General features: G+C 46.4%; 1 protein-coding gene across 3 annotated transcripts in view; it reads right to left on the bottom strand.

Annotated features, from left to right (window-relative positions):
• The window catches only part of HPSE (heparanase), a 35839-nt gene that overhangs the window by 7728 nt on the left and 8911 nt on the right, over window positions 1–19200 (bottom strand). For 2 of the 3 annotated variants that reach the window (XM_075929505.2, XM_014570808.4), the window contains exons 2-8: window positions 17498–17643; window positions 15463–15588; window positions 14301–14474; window positions 8983–9154; window positions 7836–7883; window positions 3956–4049; window positions 197–303 (exon numbers count right to left, since the gene is read on the bottom strand). In XM_075929505.2, coding sequence (XP_075785620.2) covers window positions 197–303; window positions 3956–4049; window positions 7836–7883; window positions 8983–9154; window positions 14301–14474; window positions 15463–15588; window positions 17498–17643 — 867 coding nt within the window. The remainder of the gene's footprint in view (window positions 1–196; window positions 304–3955; window positions 4050–7835; window positions 7884–8982; window positions 9155–14300; window positions 14475–15462; window positions 15589–17497; window positions 17644–19200) is intronic. The other variant, XM_075929506.2, reaches the window with a different exon arrangement.

The following is a 19200-nucleotide window of genomic DNA, read 5'->3' as shown; positions in this document are numbered from 1 at the left end:
CCCTGGGGACTAATTGGCATGAGAGTGGCCACCTTGGGTCTGTACATGCAGAAGTGCTATGGGGTTCCAAAGATGGCCAGTCCTACACAGAGGAATGTTGCTGGCATGCTGGGCATTTAATGGTGGTGGCTAAGTTGGTGGAAAATCCCACAGGAAAAAAGATAGGGTAATTTTAAAGACATGCTGTTCTACTTACATAAAACCAGCAACGTATGTATTAGACAGTCTGGGAGCTCCACCTCCATAGGCTGAACTTGTTTCTCCTAACCACACCTTTTTACCAGGTACAGTTCCATCAACAATCTAGAAAATGTTGTGTCATCAGGATAAAAAGAGAAAAGTAAGTACAGCTATGACTGCCTAAACAGTCACAATTGTGGACTTTAGAATAGATCCCTGGAAAAATCATAGGACTTTCAGGGCCTCTTAATACGACCCTATTTAATGAGGCAAGGCTCCATAATAGTTCTGATGGACAGGAGTAGGGGAAATAATTTTATTGTGAGGAGGTGGTTGCCCCACCCTGGAACAAAAGGGGTTTAAACAGTTCTGGGAGAGGGATGAGACAAGGAGCCAATCAGGAGAGAGCTTGTGGCAGCCAATCAGAGCCCATCAGGATTGTATAAAAAAATGGCTGGCCAAGAGGAGCACACTTACGCCAGCTCTGGAAGGAGAGGGATGTAGCTGCTGCTAGCATGGGGTACACCTTGGCTAGAGCAGTGCTGAGGGAAAGCAGGATGAACCAGGGCATCTCAGGCATGAATAAACCCCAGGCTGACGCTCAGCAATAGGGATGTACTAGGGCTGCAGAGGAACAGGAGGAAGTAGCAGGTCCATACCCCCTTGTCAATGATGAGGGGATAGATGATGACTGGAAGTGGGTCACTGAAGCAAGGTGGGTGCAGGAGTTTGGGGTTCCCTAGGAGGGGAGGACTCCCAAGTGTGGGAGCACTTCCATGGGGCAGTACCCTGAGGGAAGGGCACCATGGTCTGGGAGGGACATAATATAATATATGGAGATATACCTATCTCAGAACTGGAAGGGACCTTGAGAGGTCATTGAGTCCAGTCCCCTGCCCTCATGGCAGGACCAAGTACCATCCCTGACAGATTTATCCCAGATCCCTAAATGGCCCCCATCAAGGATTGAACTCACAACAGGCCACTGCTCAACCCACTGAGCTATCCCTCCCCCAATGGGGCCTCATGAATCATGGGTAACAGACAAAAAGGTAATAGCAGATAAGACACTGCCAGGAGAGGGTGCTCTGAGGCTGGACTGAGTGACCAGTGACCAGCAGGAGACACCACAGTGGTGATTCATGGACTGTTAAACTCTATTAAATAATAGAGTCCCAAATCTAAACAAAATCAGAACTAGACTCAGTAGCCCTTAATCACCCAGAGTGGTATCTTACTATGTAAGTCAGGGGTAGGGAACCTTTTTGGGTCAGGAGCCACTGACCCACAGAAAAATCAGTCAGGGGCCACACAAGTGAGAAGTAAAAAAGAGGGGGGACCTGGACTGCCAGCACAAGTACCCCAAGGCGGGCACTGAGCCTTGGGGGCCACATCCAGCCTCTGGGCCTAACCCCCGATGTAAGTAGTCCTGTTGAAGTCAGCAGGAGTACTCTGGGAATAAGGTACTACTTAGAGAGAGTAAGGGGCAGAATCTGGCCATAAATTCTTCCCTGGGGCTATGATGGCACAAACAAATAGTCCTGGGAATGAAGGGTCCAGCCTGTGCTGGCAGCAAAACTGCCTCAGGGTGTGGTGCGGGGAAAGGGGCTGGAGCCAGAAGCAGAGCCAGCGGGTGCCTGGGAGGCCGGTGACAGGAGACCTCCCTTGGTTCAGCAAATTCCCTTGTCCAGGCCCGGTCACATCCCAAGGGTGCCGGGCCATTGAGCATCACTGATGTTATACTAGAAGATTTAGCCAGCCTTGCTCGGGTCAGCAATGTCCCCATACGAAATGGTGGGAGGGGGTGTAGCAAAAATGTACTTTTAGTATTGGAGAGTATTGGTTATACGGCTGTAGGTATGATGCATAATGATTTCATGTATAATGACTTGCTTGTAAGTTCTGTTTGCCTCTATTTCTCTCTCGGCTCTCATGATTAGATACTATTTACTGTAAGGCCTTGCTCCCTGTTAGCATTACAAATTAAGTTGTGTCTTCTAGTAACTATTAATCTTGTCTGAAACTCTGTACAATTGTGTGGTGCGAATAGAGGATGTGTAAGTGTGACAGCCATCGCAGATGCCCAGCTGATCAAGAAGTGGAAACTTTGAAGATAACCAAGAGACAACCATTGTGTCTTTAGGCTGAATTAAATTAGCAGCATTGACAACCTTGGAGACAGGCAGAGATCCCCTTCCCCTCCCCCCCCCAAGAGTGAGAGACAATGAGGGAAAGCCTGACAATCACCATTAAAGGATAATCCTGGAAAACACAGATTAATACCCCTTAAGGGTGGATGATTGCAGCATGACATTGCAATATCGACAGACTCCAGTGGAAACTTACATGTGTAAGAAGAGGAGCTCTGGCCTTTAAACTCTGGGTTCAGTTCTGTAAGCCAAGCCTCAGAGGAACCCTGACTCCTCCCTCAGTCAGCCTTGCCAGTAAAACTGACTTGAGCCACAAAAGACCAGTAACTGTGCACCATCTGCAGGGTGTGTGTGTCTTTATGAAGCATATGCTAACTGCTTTTCTACTGTATTCTCAATAAACATGGCATATTACCTTTTCCCCTGAAAAAGATTCCATGTGCTTCTTGAAAGCTTAACAGGGAAAGCTTCAGGTCCCCCCTTTACTCCTACCCTCTCTAAAAGGCACCTGGGTGGGGGAGGGGAGGGCGTGTAGAAGCCTTGTGTGAGGCTGCAGATGAGGGGTTCAGGATGCAGGCTGCTCTGGGGATAGAGAATTATTCCTCTCACCACAGTAGCTTGGAGCCAGGTGAGAAGTGCCTCTCAGTGGCCATGGGAGGGTGCATGTCCCCCGGCTGGGGCAGGTCCCAGTTCATCTGACCCCTGCGCTCCTCAGCCAGAGTGAGGAATGCAGCAAACTATGCACTTTCCCCAGGCTCCTTGATGAAGGGGAACAAGCAATAATCTCTCTATATGAATCAGGGGAGGGGAGCTGGACCCCCGCCCCTCCCTGAAAGGCATCTGAGGGGGTGGAAGGATCAGGGCCAGGGCAGTCCCAGATGGGGATGTGCACGCCCCCAGCCAGCCCCTTTCATCTGCTTGGTGATTCTGTCTCTTCTGTTTGGCTTTAGAAGAAGAAATCCCATTCTAGGCACATCCCATTTTCCTGGCACAACCAAACCCCTACCTTCCCTTAAGTTATGATAAGAGGAATCTGAATACACCATTTGGTGGTCCTACCTCTCAGCATTTAGGAGTTCTTGAACAAAGACTCATGCATAGGCATACAGACAGAAACTCTTCTCAAACATATAGGAGATTATTTACAATTAATACGGCTTCTAAAAATTGAGATTCTTGAGATGTATTGCTAGCCAACAATTTCTACTCTGGTTCTTATATGCCCATCACCATGGTAGCTGAGTGCTGAGACAATTTAACACCATGGTCCCCAACCCGGTGCCCGCGGGCGCCATGGCGCCCGCCGGGCTCTTTACATGCGCCCGCGGAGCAATCTGGGCTAGCAGGTGCCAGCCCCGGGCGCATGGCCGGTCCCGGTCCTGGCCTTGGCCCCGCGGCGCTTACGGAGGGCGCGCCGGCCCCGGGCGCGCGGCGCTTGTCGGGGGGCGCCGGCCCCGGGCACGTGGCTATGGGGGGGCCCCGCCCCCAGGCATGTGGCTGGGGGGGGGCCGCCCCGGGCGGGCAAGTGTCCCCGCCCCCTGGCGCCCGGCGGGCGAACGGCCACGCCCGCTGGCGCCCGCCAACCTGAAAAGGTTGGGGACCACTGATTTAACATAACATTGTACCTGAAGAACATCTGTTACTGCTGTGATAAAGGTTTCCAGCACTTCAGGACTCAAGAAATCCTCTCTGGTAGCACTTCGTCCATTTACATAGTAACTGAAAAGATAAGAGGCACCCTCAGCAAGCAAAAATAAATGATGCAGTATTACAAAGCATGATCTAAAGAACTTTGTTTCTTGATATAGTTATTCATCTCAATGCTGTCTTCTCTTAGTTTTATTGCCTGTGCATGTATACTAGTTGCTGGTCATCAACCACTGAATTTTATACATTATAAAATTGTGATCAACCCAACTTTCTAAAATCTAGATCCCAAATCATTAAAAGTTTACTGATAGATATGTGTGTGGCCTGTACTGCTCCTTTATGCTGTAGAACAATGATTTTAACCTTTTTTTCATTTGTGAACCCCTTTGGAAATATAACACAGTCTGTAGACCCCAGGGCTGCACACAAGTTGAAAACCACTAATGTATAAAGATAAACAGAAAAAAAATAAAGTTGTTATTTATATTAGATCCTTATTTTAGCTGAAAGACTTTGGAAGTAACAATAACATCCCCAAAAGGCTACATCTTTCCCCTTCAGCAACTAAAGGAGGCGAGGGGTGTTAAGTCAGGCCTGCCTTATGGGTTGGGAAAATTCAACATCTCTGATTACAAGCTGTTGTGGTGTTACCATTACAGCTCTCCACAAAATCACTATGTCTAGACTGCAGGCTTCTTTTGGAAGAAGCTTTTCCAGAACAGATATTCTAAAAAAACTTCTTCCGAAAGACAGTGTCTACACTGTGAGAGTGCATTGAAAAAGCAATCTGCTTTTTTGACAGATAGCATCCATTCTGTGTGAATGCTATCTTGCATGTAAGCTATGGACGGAGTGGCCACCAAGGCACCTGTGCTTTTTCTTCTTGCGAAAGAACTCCCTCTTCCCCATCCACACACACCTTTTTCCGAAAGAGCTCTTTTGGAATAAGGCTTCTTCCTTGCAGGAAAGAGGTTTACCAGTGTCGGTAAAACCCCTCGGTTCTTTTGATTTTTTTTTCCCTCAAAAGAACGTGATTGCAGTGTGGACATAAGTGAAGTTTTTTCGGAAAAACATTCGTTTTTCCAAAAAAACCCTCTGTAGTGTAGACATACCCTAAGGCCATCCACCCACAACAGGAAGTCAAAGCCTGATATTCCTAATGTAATGGTCAGAAAAGAAAGTACATTTGTGTGCAAATGGAGGGAATGGAATAGAAATAACTTTGAGATTTTCTTTATACAGTAACATAGACATGCTTTCCTTCTTGCTTTGTGGTTCACCTTTGGAAGTACATTTAAAAATGCATAAGTCTGCCCCCTGCTTCGCTTAGCTGCCAATCCTGGGTTCAGCATTACTATGTTTGACCTTAAAAAAAAATCTGTTGACATAAAAACTACCTTGAAGAGTGCAGAGGCTGTTACCGGTGTTTTGAGGCTATCACCTTCTACAAGCAAACCGAAACTCAAACAAGATTTGGCCAGTAAAGAAACTGATTTTTAATCTTAGATCATAAAGCAAACACTGCCTCTCTTAAATAGCTTTTCCTCATTCACACAGAACCTGAATGTCCTAAAATATTCCAACACTCCCCACTGTGGAGTTCTATATCAAAATCCCTTTTCTACATTAGTTGCTGGTTCTGTTACTAAGGCAGACTTCCTGCATATCGTGAAATATCTTAGAGGGTTCACTTGTATAGATTTTTACTAATTAGTTTTATAAAACCTTGATCAAAAAGTTATTAAAAAGTGCATTTGTGGAGTTTTGAGACAACCTGGGCTGCTGCTCTGTCTGAACATGTCATTGTTTCTGCCTCTTCAAACGCATCATAAGCAAAAGCCCACCTGAACTTGTCCATTGGAAAAATATTTTTTCCTGTTCAGGAAAACTGCTTAATTCCCTGTTTTGCTTTGAACAATTTACCTGCTATGATTTCTTGGATCCATCTTAGCACAATTAAAGTATCTCTTTTGTGATCATTGCTTATGTAGATTTAATAATTACATGGAGCCCTGTACATGGCCATGGTAAAGATGCTCTTGGCCATGCTTAGATTATAAAATGCTCAGGAATACCACTACATCTTTCCATCTCTGCTAGAGCTACAGAGCCACTGCTTGGCAGCGATATAGGGACCTCTTGCGTGCTAAGTGGCCTGTTAGATGATCCTAGCATTTTAAAAATCTCTTCTCTGGATATATCCTGTTTATTCAGAACTGGGAAAAACAGAGGTAAAATCACAGCAGAAACCTCATTCACCGAATTGTAAGAGACATGGGATACATCAGCATGGTGGAAAGGAGAAGAAACAGACTAGCATTTTGGAAAAAGACACAAAACTTCCATGAAAGAATTATCAAAAGTCTGGTTCCATCGACACTTCACAAGCAAACCTGATAAAAATTAAGAAAAAAATCTGTGTTTACAAATGCTGCCAATTAAATCCTTTGCTGGCTTTTGAGCATTAATAATTCACTTCCAACAATGTGCTACCCTCCCCTTTTCACATGCAAAGCCTTGCAGAACAACACTGTTGCAACAAGCTGTATTGGTGATTCCTTTTGAAATATGAGAAACTTTTGATTAATCAGTTTTTAAGGTCTGATCCTGCACAGCCTGCTCACTACTATGATAACCCCCATGTTCAGCTGGATAACAAGAAAGGGTCCTGCATCTTTTAATGAAAGAAGAACAAAAGTAAAGGCGGGTATTGTTAACTCGGTGTCAGTGTAACACTACACTGCCAGGTGAGTCACTGGCAGCGAGTACTGCACCTGGGACTTATGTTTTTAGGAACTTGTGGCCTTCCTGCGGGACTGTGGAACAATGGTCGGGAGGGCCAAATCCAGCCACTGGCTTGCCTGGATCTGGACCTCGGGGCTCCCCCCAGCATTGGGAAGCCTGCGCTGGTGCTCCAGACCCACAGCCTCCCCACGCTGGCTCCCTGATGTTGGGGCGGGGGGGGATGCCCTGAGTCTTGTGGGCTGGAGTCAGGCAAGACAGAATTGGATCCAACCCATGGGCTCTGCCTGGTGTGGGGAGGAAGTGGCTCTGTGCACTGTGCTCCACCTTCTCCTCCTGGCTGGGGAAATAGCGGCTCAGCAAAGCACTGCCTGGAGGCCTTTCCACCACCAGTCCAATTGGCTGTAATCACGGCCAATAGGAGCAGCAGAGACTGGTGCCTGGAGCGGCGGGGGACACGGATCCATGTGCGTCCCTGAGAAGCATGCCAGGTAAGTGCTCCCCTCCCCATGCCCCAGACTCTGCACCCTCAGCCTGCTCCTGCCCCCTCTCCCCAGTCTCAGCCCACTCCTGCCCCCTACCACCTTCCCAAATCCTCAGCCGACTCCTGCATCCTACCTCCCACCCAGACCCCACACCCCAAGCCCACTTCCCAGCAACCCCCTCCACATACTGAACCCCCTTGGTTTTGGCCCCATCCCAGAGCCTAGGGAGGCCCACAAAACCTACTAGCCCAGGCCCTCTTAGGCTCTAGTGTATGAGGGGAACGTGGGGAGTGTTTTTCTGCTTCTCAGTCGAAGGCCCCGTCTGGGAGGTGGATTTTTTTGTGCAGTCCCAACTGATTTTTCTGTGAGTCAGCAGCCAAAAAAGGTTCCCAAGTCCTGCCTACTGATTGTGCTAAAGGACCCCACTTTGTATGTAAAGTCATCATCAACTTCTCTCTGTGGCATACCCGCCACCAGAAGGGAAGAGAGTGCCACAGTGAGCGGGTTGATCAGGAGCGGTTTTAACCGTTTTTCCAGCTACGCTGTTGCTGTATTTAAAATCAATAATGCTTCACAAAAATCTGTATCTACTTATACTATAGCAGCTGAATAGATACTGAATACTTACTGATGCCAAGTGACAGAATCAATTACTTTCCCTCCTGATTTCAAGAAGCTGTCAATAAACAAAAGGTATCATTTCATTATTATTCATGACACTGACTGAGCACACAACAGAGCTGCAGAAACTTGGAGACACAGTACTGAAATCAGAGTGCTGATAATGAGCACAAATACCACACCAGCAGAGTCAACTACACCAAGCCCTGGCCTGGAAACCAGAAATGTTTAGATTCTAATCTTGGCTCTAAGAATGACTCGCTGAGTGATCTTGAGCAAGTCACTCAATCTTGCTGGGCCTCAGTCTACCTCACCTATAAAATGGGGTTAGATAGCATTTCCCTACATTAGTGGATTATTGAGGATTAATTCATGTTTGGGCAGTATTCTGAGATTCTCACATGCACGGTACTATTTAAAGCTTTTATTTAAACAGCATTTAGTGACTATAGCAGAAGTAGATTTGGGGGGTTTGGACTGATATCAGATGCATAAAAACCTAACACACAAGCTTTTCATTATACAAGCATTGTAATCTTACCACAGTTACGCTTTACGTTTTAGACTCCCTAACGTAAACCAAAAACAATATTCATAATATCCTGCCCAATCCTCCTCCTTCCCTTGAGTTCATTTTTAAAATTTGTTGCACATATTATACTCAATTTATGCCACTTATTTCTGGTAATATTTCACAGTACACTATACATACTGAAAAATATTTTGCAAATTGTGTTACTAAATCAAACTTTTGTTGCTGAAAAATGGGGGGTTGGGACACTTTTTTGGTATTGACTGAAAGATGTGTGGATTAGTGAATTTCTGCCACAAATCAGAGTAGCTCCTTGTTTACATCAGTAGAACTGAGCCAACTTGCACTAGCTGAGATTTAGCCTGTAATGTCTTGCAAATCAGTTAAGATTTCATTCACACTCCGATTGGCAGATAGTTGTTGACGCTAGTTTTCCAACCCCTCCCTCCTAAAATCAATTCTTAAATCTAATTTTTCAGTATCCTAACACCTTAGGCATGGTCCAACTATAGAATCAGACCCCTTACATTCTCAGTCCTACCTCCTGGGCATGTCTGCATTCTACACTCCATTTACTGCCTTCTCTTATCAAGCCTGTGATGACAGGTTTCTGTTTTGTTACCTCTTCAACAATTTCTGAGTGTTTTTCCGTGGTTGACCTACATCAGGGCCATACAATTTTGAATTCCTGTAACTGCTGTAGTTTCTCAGAAGATGATACAGATGAATAAAGTCTTGCCCTAGTTGGAAACCATCAATATAGATGCCGGATTTCTTTCTGAAACTGTTTGGCTCTGAAAGAAACACAAACACACACAGACTGTTCCTTAGAAGCATTTTAGAACAACATATGAGCATTCAACATGTGCACAGCAATAAGAACCAACCAACTTACAGAAGGTTATCTACAGAGCCATCCTTAGACATACGCGGAGTATGCAGTCGCGTAGGGCACCACGCTTTCTGGGGCACCACTCTGCCGGCCCGGCATGGAGGGGAAGCATACATGTGCGCTCTGCACTGGAGCCACTGGGGCACTGCCAGCTCTTATGGCCCCACCAGAAGACCCCACCGGGCCGAGGGACTCCGGAGAGGAGGCCGGCAAGCTGACCCTGTCTGGAGAAGGGAAGCTATCAACCCAGGCGGCAGCGCCGGAAGGAGCCAGGGCTACGCCAGGGGCAGGGTCACACGCGGCTTGGCGTTGCGGTGCCATTTTTAAAAACAGCCAAGCCGCACCTCAGAAGGAAACGCGCCGAGCAGGGCGCGGGGGAGCAGAGCCTCGCTAGGGCGGGACCGTCCGTGTTGTGATGGGCCGGGGCTGTGAGCACCGAGCGGCCCAGCTCTGGCTCCAGCTCCAGCATGTGGTCGGGAGCCTGGGCTGTGGGGACTTCTGGGGCCCGACCGCAGCAGACTCCAGCCCTGCAAACGGCAAGGCAGAAGGTAAGTGAGGCGAGGCGGAGGGGTGCGAGAGGAAGGGGCTTGTGCTGATGGGAGGGGACAGGTCAGGAGAAGAAAGGGGAAGGCTTCAAGGGGCTGGGGTGCAGGAGAGACTAATGCGGGGGGGCAAGTGGAGACAATGAGGAAAAGGGCAGGAGGGGGAGGTGTCAGTGGGAGGGGGGACAGGGTGATGCTGGGAGAGGAGAGGGGAAGGGCATTGGGAGCTAAAGGGGAGAAGGGGAGGTGCTGGGGAGAAGGCTTAAAAGAAGGGGTGGGCATGAGAAAGGCGGGGATGGAGCAAGTCGTGTGAGGGCACAGAGGGGCAGGAGAGGAATGGGGCAGCGAGTGGTGAGGGGCTGGGCATCTGGGAAAAAGAGGGCAAAGGGGGCGGGGCAGTAAGGGAAGGGGGAGGCACCAGGAGGGTGCAGGGGTAAGGGAAGGTGCAGGTGCCAGGAGATTCTGGGGGTGAAGAAGAAGGGCAGACACCTGCAGGGGAGAGACCAGCACCAGAGGAGAGAGGCAGGACAAGTGTGTAGAGGGAGGTGTTAGGAGAGGGGATGAGGAGGGGTAGCTCACATGATCAGAATGGGGCTACTGGAGGAGTGGGCACAGGGGGGAGAAGGGCTGGTGGAGGGAGGCAGGTCTCAGGAAGGCTAAGGGCAGTGAGAAGGGCAGGAGTCAGGACAGCAGAGGAGGGTGGGGGGTTGGGGACAGCAGGCACCAGGGGAACTGACGGAGCAAGGGAAGGAGACATGGCAGCAGAGGGAAAGGTAGAGGTTTATAAGATATCTATTAATAACTTGGGTGCCACTGTGGCACATCCAAACAAGCCACATGAACTCAGTACTGGTGCACAACACAAAATTCATTTTGCTCATGGGAGGAAACTCTTAGGCTACATCTACACTGGCATGATTTTGCACAAGAACTCTTTTGCAGAAGAGTTCTTGTGCAAAAACTCTTCCAGAAGAGAGCGTCTACACTGGCATGTGCGTTTGCGCGAGAGATGTGCTTTTGCACAAAAGCATCCATGCCAGTGTAGACGATCTCTTGCGCAAGAAAGCTCTGATGGTCATTTTAACCACAGGGCTTTCTTGCGCAAGAAATTCATGTTGCCTGTCTACACTGGCCTCTTGCGCAAGAACAGTTGCACAAAAGGGCTTATTCCTGAGCGGGAGCATCATAGTTCTTGTTCAAGAAGCCCTGATTTCATACATTAGAACGTCAGTGTTCTTGCGCAAGAACTCGTGGCCAGTGTAGACAGGCAGCAAGTTTTGGCACAAAAGCGGCTGCTTTTGCGCAAGATCATGCCAATGTAGACACAGCCTGACATGGAACGCTTCCCCCAGCCTCTCCACCCCTCAAGTTAATGTCACACACATTGGGTTAATGCAATTGCAGGATAGTTGCATGAGGGGGGTTTGGTAGGGGCCAATCTAATCCCTATTGGTAGGAGGATGGTGGGAAAAGTCCTTGGGGGGGGGGGGAATCACATGACACCTTTTACTTTTGGTCATGTGTCCATCTTGCCCCAAGAGTGTTGCCTCCAGACGCGTGGCTAACAGGGGTCAGGCGTGTGGCTAATGGGGGGTCAAAGAGTACATTTAAAAAAATTCTTTGGGTGCACACCCTATGAAATGTGCTGCACATGCCTATGACAGGAAGCAGTAGAGCATGTAACAGCAGGGCTGGGTCCTAGAGAGCCGAATGAACTGCCTGCAGCACAGTCTGAGGGAAGGGATTGGCTGCTGGGATTTTTGGGAAGAGGAGGGAGTGGGGGTGGAAGAGCAAGTCAGGCATAGGGGCAGCAGTTTAATAATCTCGCGTAGGGCACCATAAATCCTAAGGACGGCCCTGGTTATCTATACAATTGGGCAGTAGATATGCTATGACGTAAGAGATAGGAAATATTACACCTACAGGAGACCACTCCCCCCAGAAATGGATTGTTGCATATAGTCTGTTTTCCAGACTTCCATCCAAATTAGTCTGAACAAACATGATGCTCTCCTGCACTTCTATAGCGCCTTTCAGCTGAAGATCTCAAAGCACTTTACAGTGAAGTGATTGAAAACAATTCAATCAAAATAAATCAAGCCCTCAGAGCTGTTCCTACAAATTTTTCATTGTAAAAGTGACTGGCCATTGCCACATGGTAGTAAATATTTCCATCATGGCCTTGCTCTCTCCCATTTCTTGGCCTGCTATGCCTCTCTTCTCAACCCAGACAGCCTGTCCCCACCTTCTGTTATTAGTGATCCTACTTCTGCTGTGTTCCACTACTTGTCTCCCTCCTCACCTGATCCCAAAGTCTCTTCTCCTGCTCCCTCTTAAGACAGCCTAATATACCGCTAGCCAGCCCATTGCTAAACTCTGTATATAACTGCTCTTTCCCTTTACCCGCATGACCCCAGATCTCTTCCCACTTAGCAATAGTGACTGGGGGGGCATTGGCTGACATCCTGCTGTTCTGGACCCCAGCACTGCTCCCCTAATTTACTTCTTCCCACTGTGGCTCCCTAATGGATTGCTGCTATCAATGTTCTGGGTCAGACCAACAGTCCATCTAGTCCAGATTCCTGTCTCTGACAGCAGCCAGTACCATTGCGGAGCTACATAGCCCAAAGCTGTGATTCTCCCCATCTCTAACTGTGAAACCATCTGACACCAATTAAAATTCTAGAGCCTTATAGTTCAGTTTGCAAAAGAGTGCAAAATACAAGCCCAAATTCTGCATTTCTGCAGTTGTACAAAATACTGCGGCCCCTTTCAACCGAAGCAGCTACGCAAAGTTTGGGGCCCTGAGGATGTTCCTGTTGTGAGCAGAAATTAGTAGTAATGGGGTATTTTCTTTGATGCAATCTTGTTTATTTAAAAGGAGCAAACAAAGTCCTGTTTCTCTGAATGCAGGCGGAATGAAGAACAAAAAGGAGCAGTGTCTTAGCATACAGACCCAAGTCTCTTTAGCCAACAGATGCAAAACCATGTCTTGAGCTTTCTTTAAGCTTTGCCCACCAGCAACAGCCTGGTTTTCCTGGTTTTTGCCTCTGCCTCTTTCTCTATTCTTTCCTCAGTTTCTGGGTATCCCCCCTTCACCCAGACACATCCCCCTGCCCAAAAGTTTAGCAAAAAACCCTTTTCTTTGCCCTCTGAGGTCTGGTCTACTCTACAGAGTTAGGTCAACTCAAGGTATCTTACATTGACCTAACTACGGAAGTGTCCACACTTAAATTTTGCTCCTGCTACTGTAACTGCCCTGGTACACTGACTTAACTTCACCTTCATAAGCAGCATACAGTCAAGGTAAATGTAGTTAGGTCAACTCAGCATGTAGACACTGCTTTGCTTTATTAACTGTTACTGGCTTTCAGGAGCGATCACACAATTCCCCACACTGACAGTACAATCGAAACCAATGCTCCTAGTGAGGATACACACTGCTTACACAAGGAGCAATGTGTGGACACTCACAAGTGATGTAATTACTGTGGTGGCCATATGCCAGGGCTGTGCAATAATTTTTGATGCGGAGGGGGCCACTCCTGATGTTATTGGAGGTGGTGCAGGGTCTGGGATTGAGGTGGGATGCAGGAGAGGATTTCAACTTGGAGGAGGCATGTAGGGGGGGGTGCAGGATCTGAAAGGGGGTTGTGACTTGGAATAGGAGTGCAGGATGGGGTGTAGAGGTTTGGGTTGTGACCTAAGGCAGGAGGAGCTTGTTCCAGGGTCTGAGAGGGGTATGGGTGCAAGAGAGGATTCTGACCTGGAGGTAGGGTAGAGGAGGAGGTATTGGGTCTGGGAAGGAGTTGTCACCTGGGACAGGGGTGCAGGCAGTGGAGCAGAGGGTTATGGAGATGGAGTGGCTGGGGTGCTAGGTGGAGACTTTGGCCAGGAGGTGGTTACCTTAGGCACCTCCCAGCCAGCAGCCCAGCAGGCTCCCTACCTGTTGCACCCTCAAATGTCACTCAGAGCTGGTGACTGCAGGAGTCATGTGCATCTCTGTGAGGTCTGTGCCCTTTGGCGGGGAGGAAGGGTCCTCTGTGCACTTCCTGTGCTGCAAGCATGGCCCCAGCAGCTCCCATTGGCCAGTTTCTGGCCAATGGGAGCTGCAAGATTGTGCTGGGGGCAGAGAGAGCAAGCACACAAAGCTCCCTCCTCCAGCATGTGGCACACAGAGAGTACATGGCCACTGCAGCCAGCTGCTCTGAGTAGCGTGCAGGAGCGTGGCAGGCAGGGAGCCTGCCTGTGGCTCCTGCTAGGCCCTGGGACCATGACAGGCTTGATTCAGCTCACAGGCTGTATTTTGCCCATCCCTGCTATATGTCAAAGTAAGTTAGGTTGCCTTAATTTTGTAGAGTAGTCTTGACATCAGTCAAAACTCACAGGCAGGCTCACAACCTCCTGGGTCTTAGGTAAAGAGGGCTTCTCTACTTACCTCATCTCATGCTTATCTGAAACTTACTATGACTAACCACACACACACACCTCATGACCTGCACTTACCATTCCCAAGTTCCCAAGACATGTCGTAATGTTGGGAAGCACAATAATCCAAGAGCAACTGAGCATTGTAACTATCCCACTGCAAGCCATCTTTTCGGAGTAAGGCATTAAGACCAAAGATCAAATCCAGCTTTGAACACTTTGCAAAACTATACAGAATGTCCACTGTACTTCCTGTAAGATGAAAGTGGGGGAGGGGATTATTTTCCTCACAGTTTTGAAGTGCCAGTTGACATAGAACAAATATACAGCCTATTTATTTTCTTAGTGCTGAAGATGTATGTAGCGCATTACAGCCCCCAATTTTATAATTTCAAGGTCTTATCCTACAAGATGCCGAATATCCTGTCAATGCCAAGTGCAAATGACTAAAGAGAAAATAGACACTACTGGGAACATTTTCAGATGCAGCTCAATGACAAACTTTCAAAGTTGCCATAGGCAACATCGGTTCAGGATACTAGAGAGACAAGATGGGTGAGGTAATATCTTTTATTGGACCAGCTCTGTGGGGGTATATCTACACAGCAAAGTTATTTCAAAATAACAGCTGTTATTTCGAAATAACTTTCCTAGCGTCTACACAAGCTGACTGCTATTTTGAAATTAATTCGAAATAGTGGAGGGCTTATTTCAAAATTGGTAAACCTCATTCCATGAGGAATAGGACCAATTTTGAAATTGCTATTTCAAAATAAGTGCTATGTAGATGCTTATTTCAAAATTGGGAGCCTATGCGATTCAGCGTCCAATCAGTGTGGACACACTATTTCGAAATAGCAAAAAGCTATTTCAAAATGCATTTTGTGTGTAGACACATTGAAATTAACTATTTCAAAATTAGATATTTCAAAATAATGCTGTAGTGTAGACATACCCTTGGTGAGAGACACACTTTCAAGTCACACAGAGCTTCAGACCTGAAGGCGAGCTCTGTGTGTCTCAAAAGCTTGTAGCTCTCACCAAGGGAAGTTGGTCCAATAAAAGATATTACCTCACCTACCTTATCTATTTAAACTTTCAAAGGCATTTAGGAGCCCTGCTGTCAAAGCTGCTTTTGAAAATTTTATCCAAGAACTCAAATAGTTTTGCAACCTCCCCATTGCATGTTACAGCACAAGAAAGACCTTCCAATTAACAGGTACTGTCGTAACCATCTTACTTGTAATGGTAGTGTTTTCGTATTTTTTCCAGGCCTGTTCCTTAAGGAGTGTCTTCTCCTGGATGGGCCACTGAGATAGCAGTAGCTCCTCCACAGTTGTTGGAATGGATCTTACTCCACAAATACCTGCAGACCCCAAAAAAATCCCCCACAACAGTCACAATATGATATTGTGCTTAGGCTACAATAAATGGAGAATTGTATGCCACATAAAGAAACAGTTACGTTTGTACAGAGCTGCTCATTCATGAATTTCTGTAGGCTAAATCCTCCTACCAAGTTCGATATGTTAAACATTAAAGAAAGGAGAATGATTGGATTGATATTTTCCCCACTCTAAAATCAAAATAAAGACAGTCATGTTATCAACATCTAAGCATATTTAGTACTTACATTGATGGTACTGCATTTCCACTGGTTTTAAGATTTTTGCCACTTAACAAAAATATTTCCTTTACTGGAAAGAGCTTAGATGTGTGTAAAGCACATCCTTTCTTTAAAACATTTAGAGTGGAGACAGACAGATTGTGCTGGAATATGGTGAATTAGGACTATAGGTGGCTTTGATTTGATACATGGGTTATTGCTGGAGGTACTTCTCTGAGTGATCATGCTAATGCCTTTAAATCTTGTATGTAAAGAAACTAGTCAGGCAATGTACCATTTTAATAAAGACCCTCAGTGCGAGAAGTAACTGAGGTCAGCAGCTCATTTTGAACAAAACAGGAAAAAACACACTTCCTGCTTGACGCAGTGAGAACTGCTGATCTCATTACAAGAGTCTTGGCAGAAGTTCTGGAAATGTTAAGTTTGTCCATCAGGCAGTATTTAAAAAAAAAAACCCCACACACACCACAGGACTGAATCCATAAACCTACACCAGCACTGTCAGACAGTAAACATTCATAAACAATGAAGGAGAGCAGGGAAAAGTATAGGAAATATTTCAGTTTAACACTACTATCATTCCACTGTACAGAATGATTTTTCATCAGTGAACCCAACTTTAGGTGGTTAAATTCTCAGCGAAATTCAGCAGAGGCTAAAATTGGCACATGCAAGCCTCCTGTCCAGAAGTAAATGGTGGAATTTCTTTTTAAAAAGCTATCCGTGCTATTTAAATATAAGGGTGGGATTTTCTAAACCATTCAATGTTGTCCTAACTCTGCTTCTCTTAAAGTTACTGGAAGTAAACCATGGAACATGTAGTAAGCCTCTGTCTCCTAGGACAGCCGTGGTTCCTTCCATGTCACTGGAAGTGGACAGAGTGGACGACATACCTGGACATTGGCCTTTCATCCCACCCAAGAAGGTAAAGCAAAATAATCTCCTCTCTTCCACCTATTTTGTTTTTCAGCTAGTGGTTTAGTGTTTGGATGGTGCTGTAATTTTCCAGTTCTTACTAGTGAGGGCAGAGGCTGGGAACACTGTTCGGATGACATTGTATGGAACTGTAGCTCAGTAGAGAGAGATTTCCCATCTGTTAGGTAGGGATTCTGCCTCTAATGTGACCAGTTCTCCACCCTGCCTCTCAATTGTCATCATTTGTTTTTTGTACTCTGGTACCAATCAGAACGTGCTAGGCTTTGTTCACACAAAGTCCCTGCCAGAGCTCATAATGTAAAGAAAGCTATGGAGCCAGATGATGGAGAAAGGGCGGCCCGCAGACTGTGATGTACTGGGAAGTGATAGGAAGAAAGACACTTCCAATGACCCATGCAGAGAAGAAACTCCTAAAACGCACTGGGCCCAGTAAGTTGGAGGCTTCACTTAGTGGTAACTCTATGGCAGGTTCCACTCATCTGTGCTTGCCTCTCCCAGCAGCTAGGAGCTAGACCTGAGGGATGCAGAACGTGCCTGTCAACATGAGGCTTGTCCATTGACATGTGAGGATGGATCTGAAAGCTGCCCAGTTGAGCATTCTGACCGCTGCTGTCCTACTGTGGCTGCACCATGCTTTAAAGCACGTTTTTCATGTTTTTATTAATTGAAATCAAAGACATTTTCATAGTTAATATGTTCCCACTGGTTTTACCTTGATTCACCTGCAGTTCCCACAAGTCTCTCTCTTCTAAAGTTGAATTCTTCTCTGGATCAAAGATCAAGAAGTCGGTTCTGGTGCCACCGAATCTCAAGAAGCCTGGAGACAAACCTCTTGCCAAGGTGCGCAGTTTGGGAGAGCTGGGAAAGGGAGTATTCAGAAATGGAACAAACACCTTCATCACAGTCAAGCTGGCTGCAATTAATTATAGACATGGTTCCGAACATCGGAAACATTAAAATCCAGATGCAAATTTTGCAGCACAGGGCCTCAAAGGGATTACTAGAATTCCCCCATCTCTCTTTTTATACCTTCCCTTAGCCATAGGAGGCAAAGAGTGACCTATCATACCCATCCATCTACAGGCAGAGCTTATTACCACCAGCATTCCCAGAGGCAAACCTCAAACCCCTGTATCATTAGCCACACTGCCAAAAGGTCACAGGGTGAGCAGAATTCTGACTAACAAAGTCATCTGTTTTTTTAGGCAGGCAGCTGTGTAGATATGTCTCATTAATCTCTGTATTAATTATTTCCTCATTGAAATGTTTATTTTAACTTTCTATGGTCTTTTTAGCATTGTAATAAGTCTTTAGCTTTGTTGCATTAAGTCCTTTTATATAGAAACTTTGTATACTTTCCTATAGAACATAGAAACTTTGCATTAAGTCTTTACACATAGAAACCTTGTATCTTGTAGACTTTGTACCCTCTTTTGCTTAATTGATTGTCCAGTTGAGTGAACGAGGTGTGAATGGATAAGGCATGAAAAACAAGCACCTCAAGGCACTGGCAAAGATTGGAGGGAGGTGAAAGCCAGATCCAAGAACAATGGGACCTGTGAAGTGGGCTCATTGAAAGAAGACTGGATATATGGACACCCTGGGAGTCAGTAGTGCCTGCTTTTGGAAGCACCCTCTTTGACGGACAATGTGGCAGCATTGAGACACCACCCAGAAGAAGGTGCCACAGAGGTCTAACTGTATATGCATATGATGACTCTCACAGATGATGCATATGCATCTGATGACTAACTGGTGAAGATCTGCAGGAGAGGGAAGACACTATAAGTCTTGTAGAGGGACCCCGGGTTTTTGTCTTGTCAAAATAGGAGCACCAATCTGGATCAGCAGAAGCCTGGGTCCACTCTTCCTCCACCTAACTCACCTGGCCAGTGCAATTAGGGGGAGCAACTATTGGTAACAACAACAAGACTGTGTGTGTGTGAGATATATCATATGCATATGATAAGTGTTGATTTGATATATGTGCTACCAATAAATGTGGCATTTTGCCTTTTCCACCTGAAAAGATCCCATGCATCACTTTTAAGTACAACTTTTTGGTGGAGAATTGTGAAAGGGGGAAAGATACCATGAGCATGTACTGGATAATGAAGGATAAATGTTGAAAAATGTGGAAAAAGCGATGATAAACCTTGAAACAGAGTACTGAACAGTGATCAATCAATTAGGTGTGCACACCCCTGGCTGTAGAATCCCTGGGTTAGAAAAATGATTATCAGTGGTTCCCAAAATTTTTGGCATCATGCCTCCCTTTTTGATTGTTAAAAAACCCTCATCCCCCCCCCCCCCCAAAATAGCAGCAAAATTTGTGGAGTAAAAAAAAAAGGAATTGAACAGGGCAGCAAAACTTGATGGGGGCAGAGGCTGAGTTGCCTCGTGCCCCTCTGGAAT

The sequence above is a fragment of the Pelodiscus sinensis genome, chromosome 4 (genome assembly GCF_052426305.1).
Source record: "Pelodiscus sinensis isolate ZL-2025 chromosome 4, ASM5242630v1, whole genome shotgun sequence".
NCBI lineage: Eukaryota > Metazoa > Chordata > Testudines > Trionychidae > Pelodiscus > Pelodiscus sinensis.
This window is presented reverse-complemented; position numbering and strand designations above follow the sequence as displayed.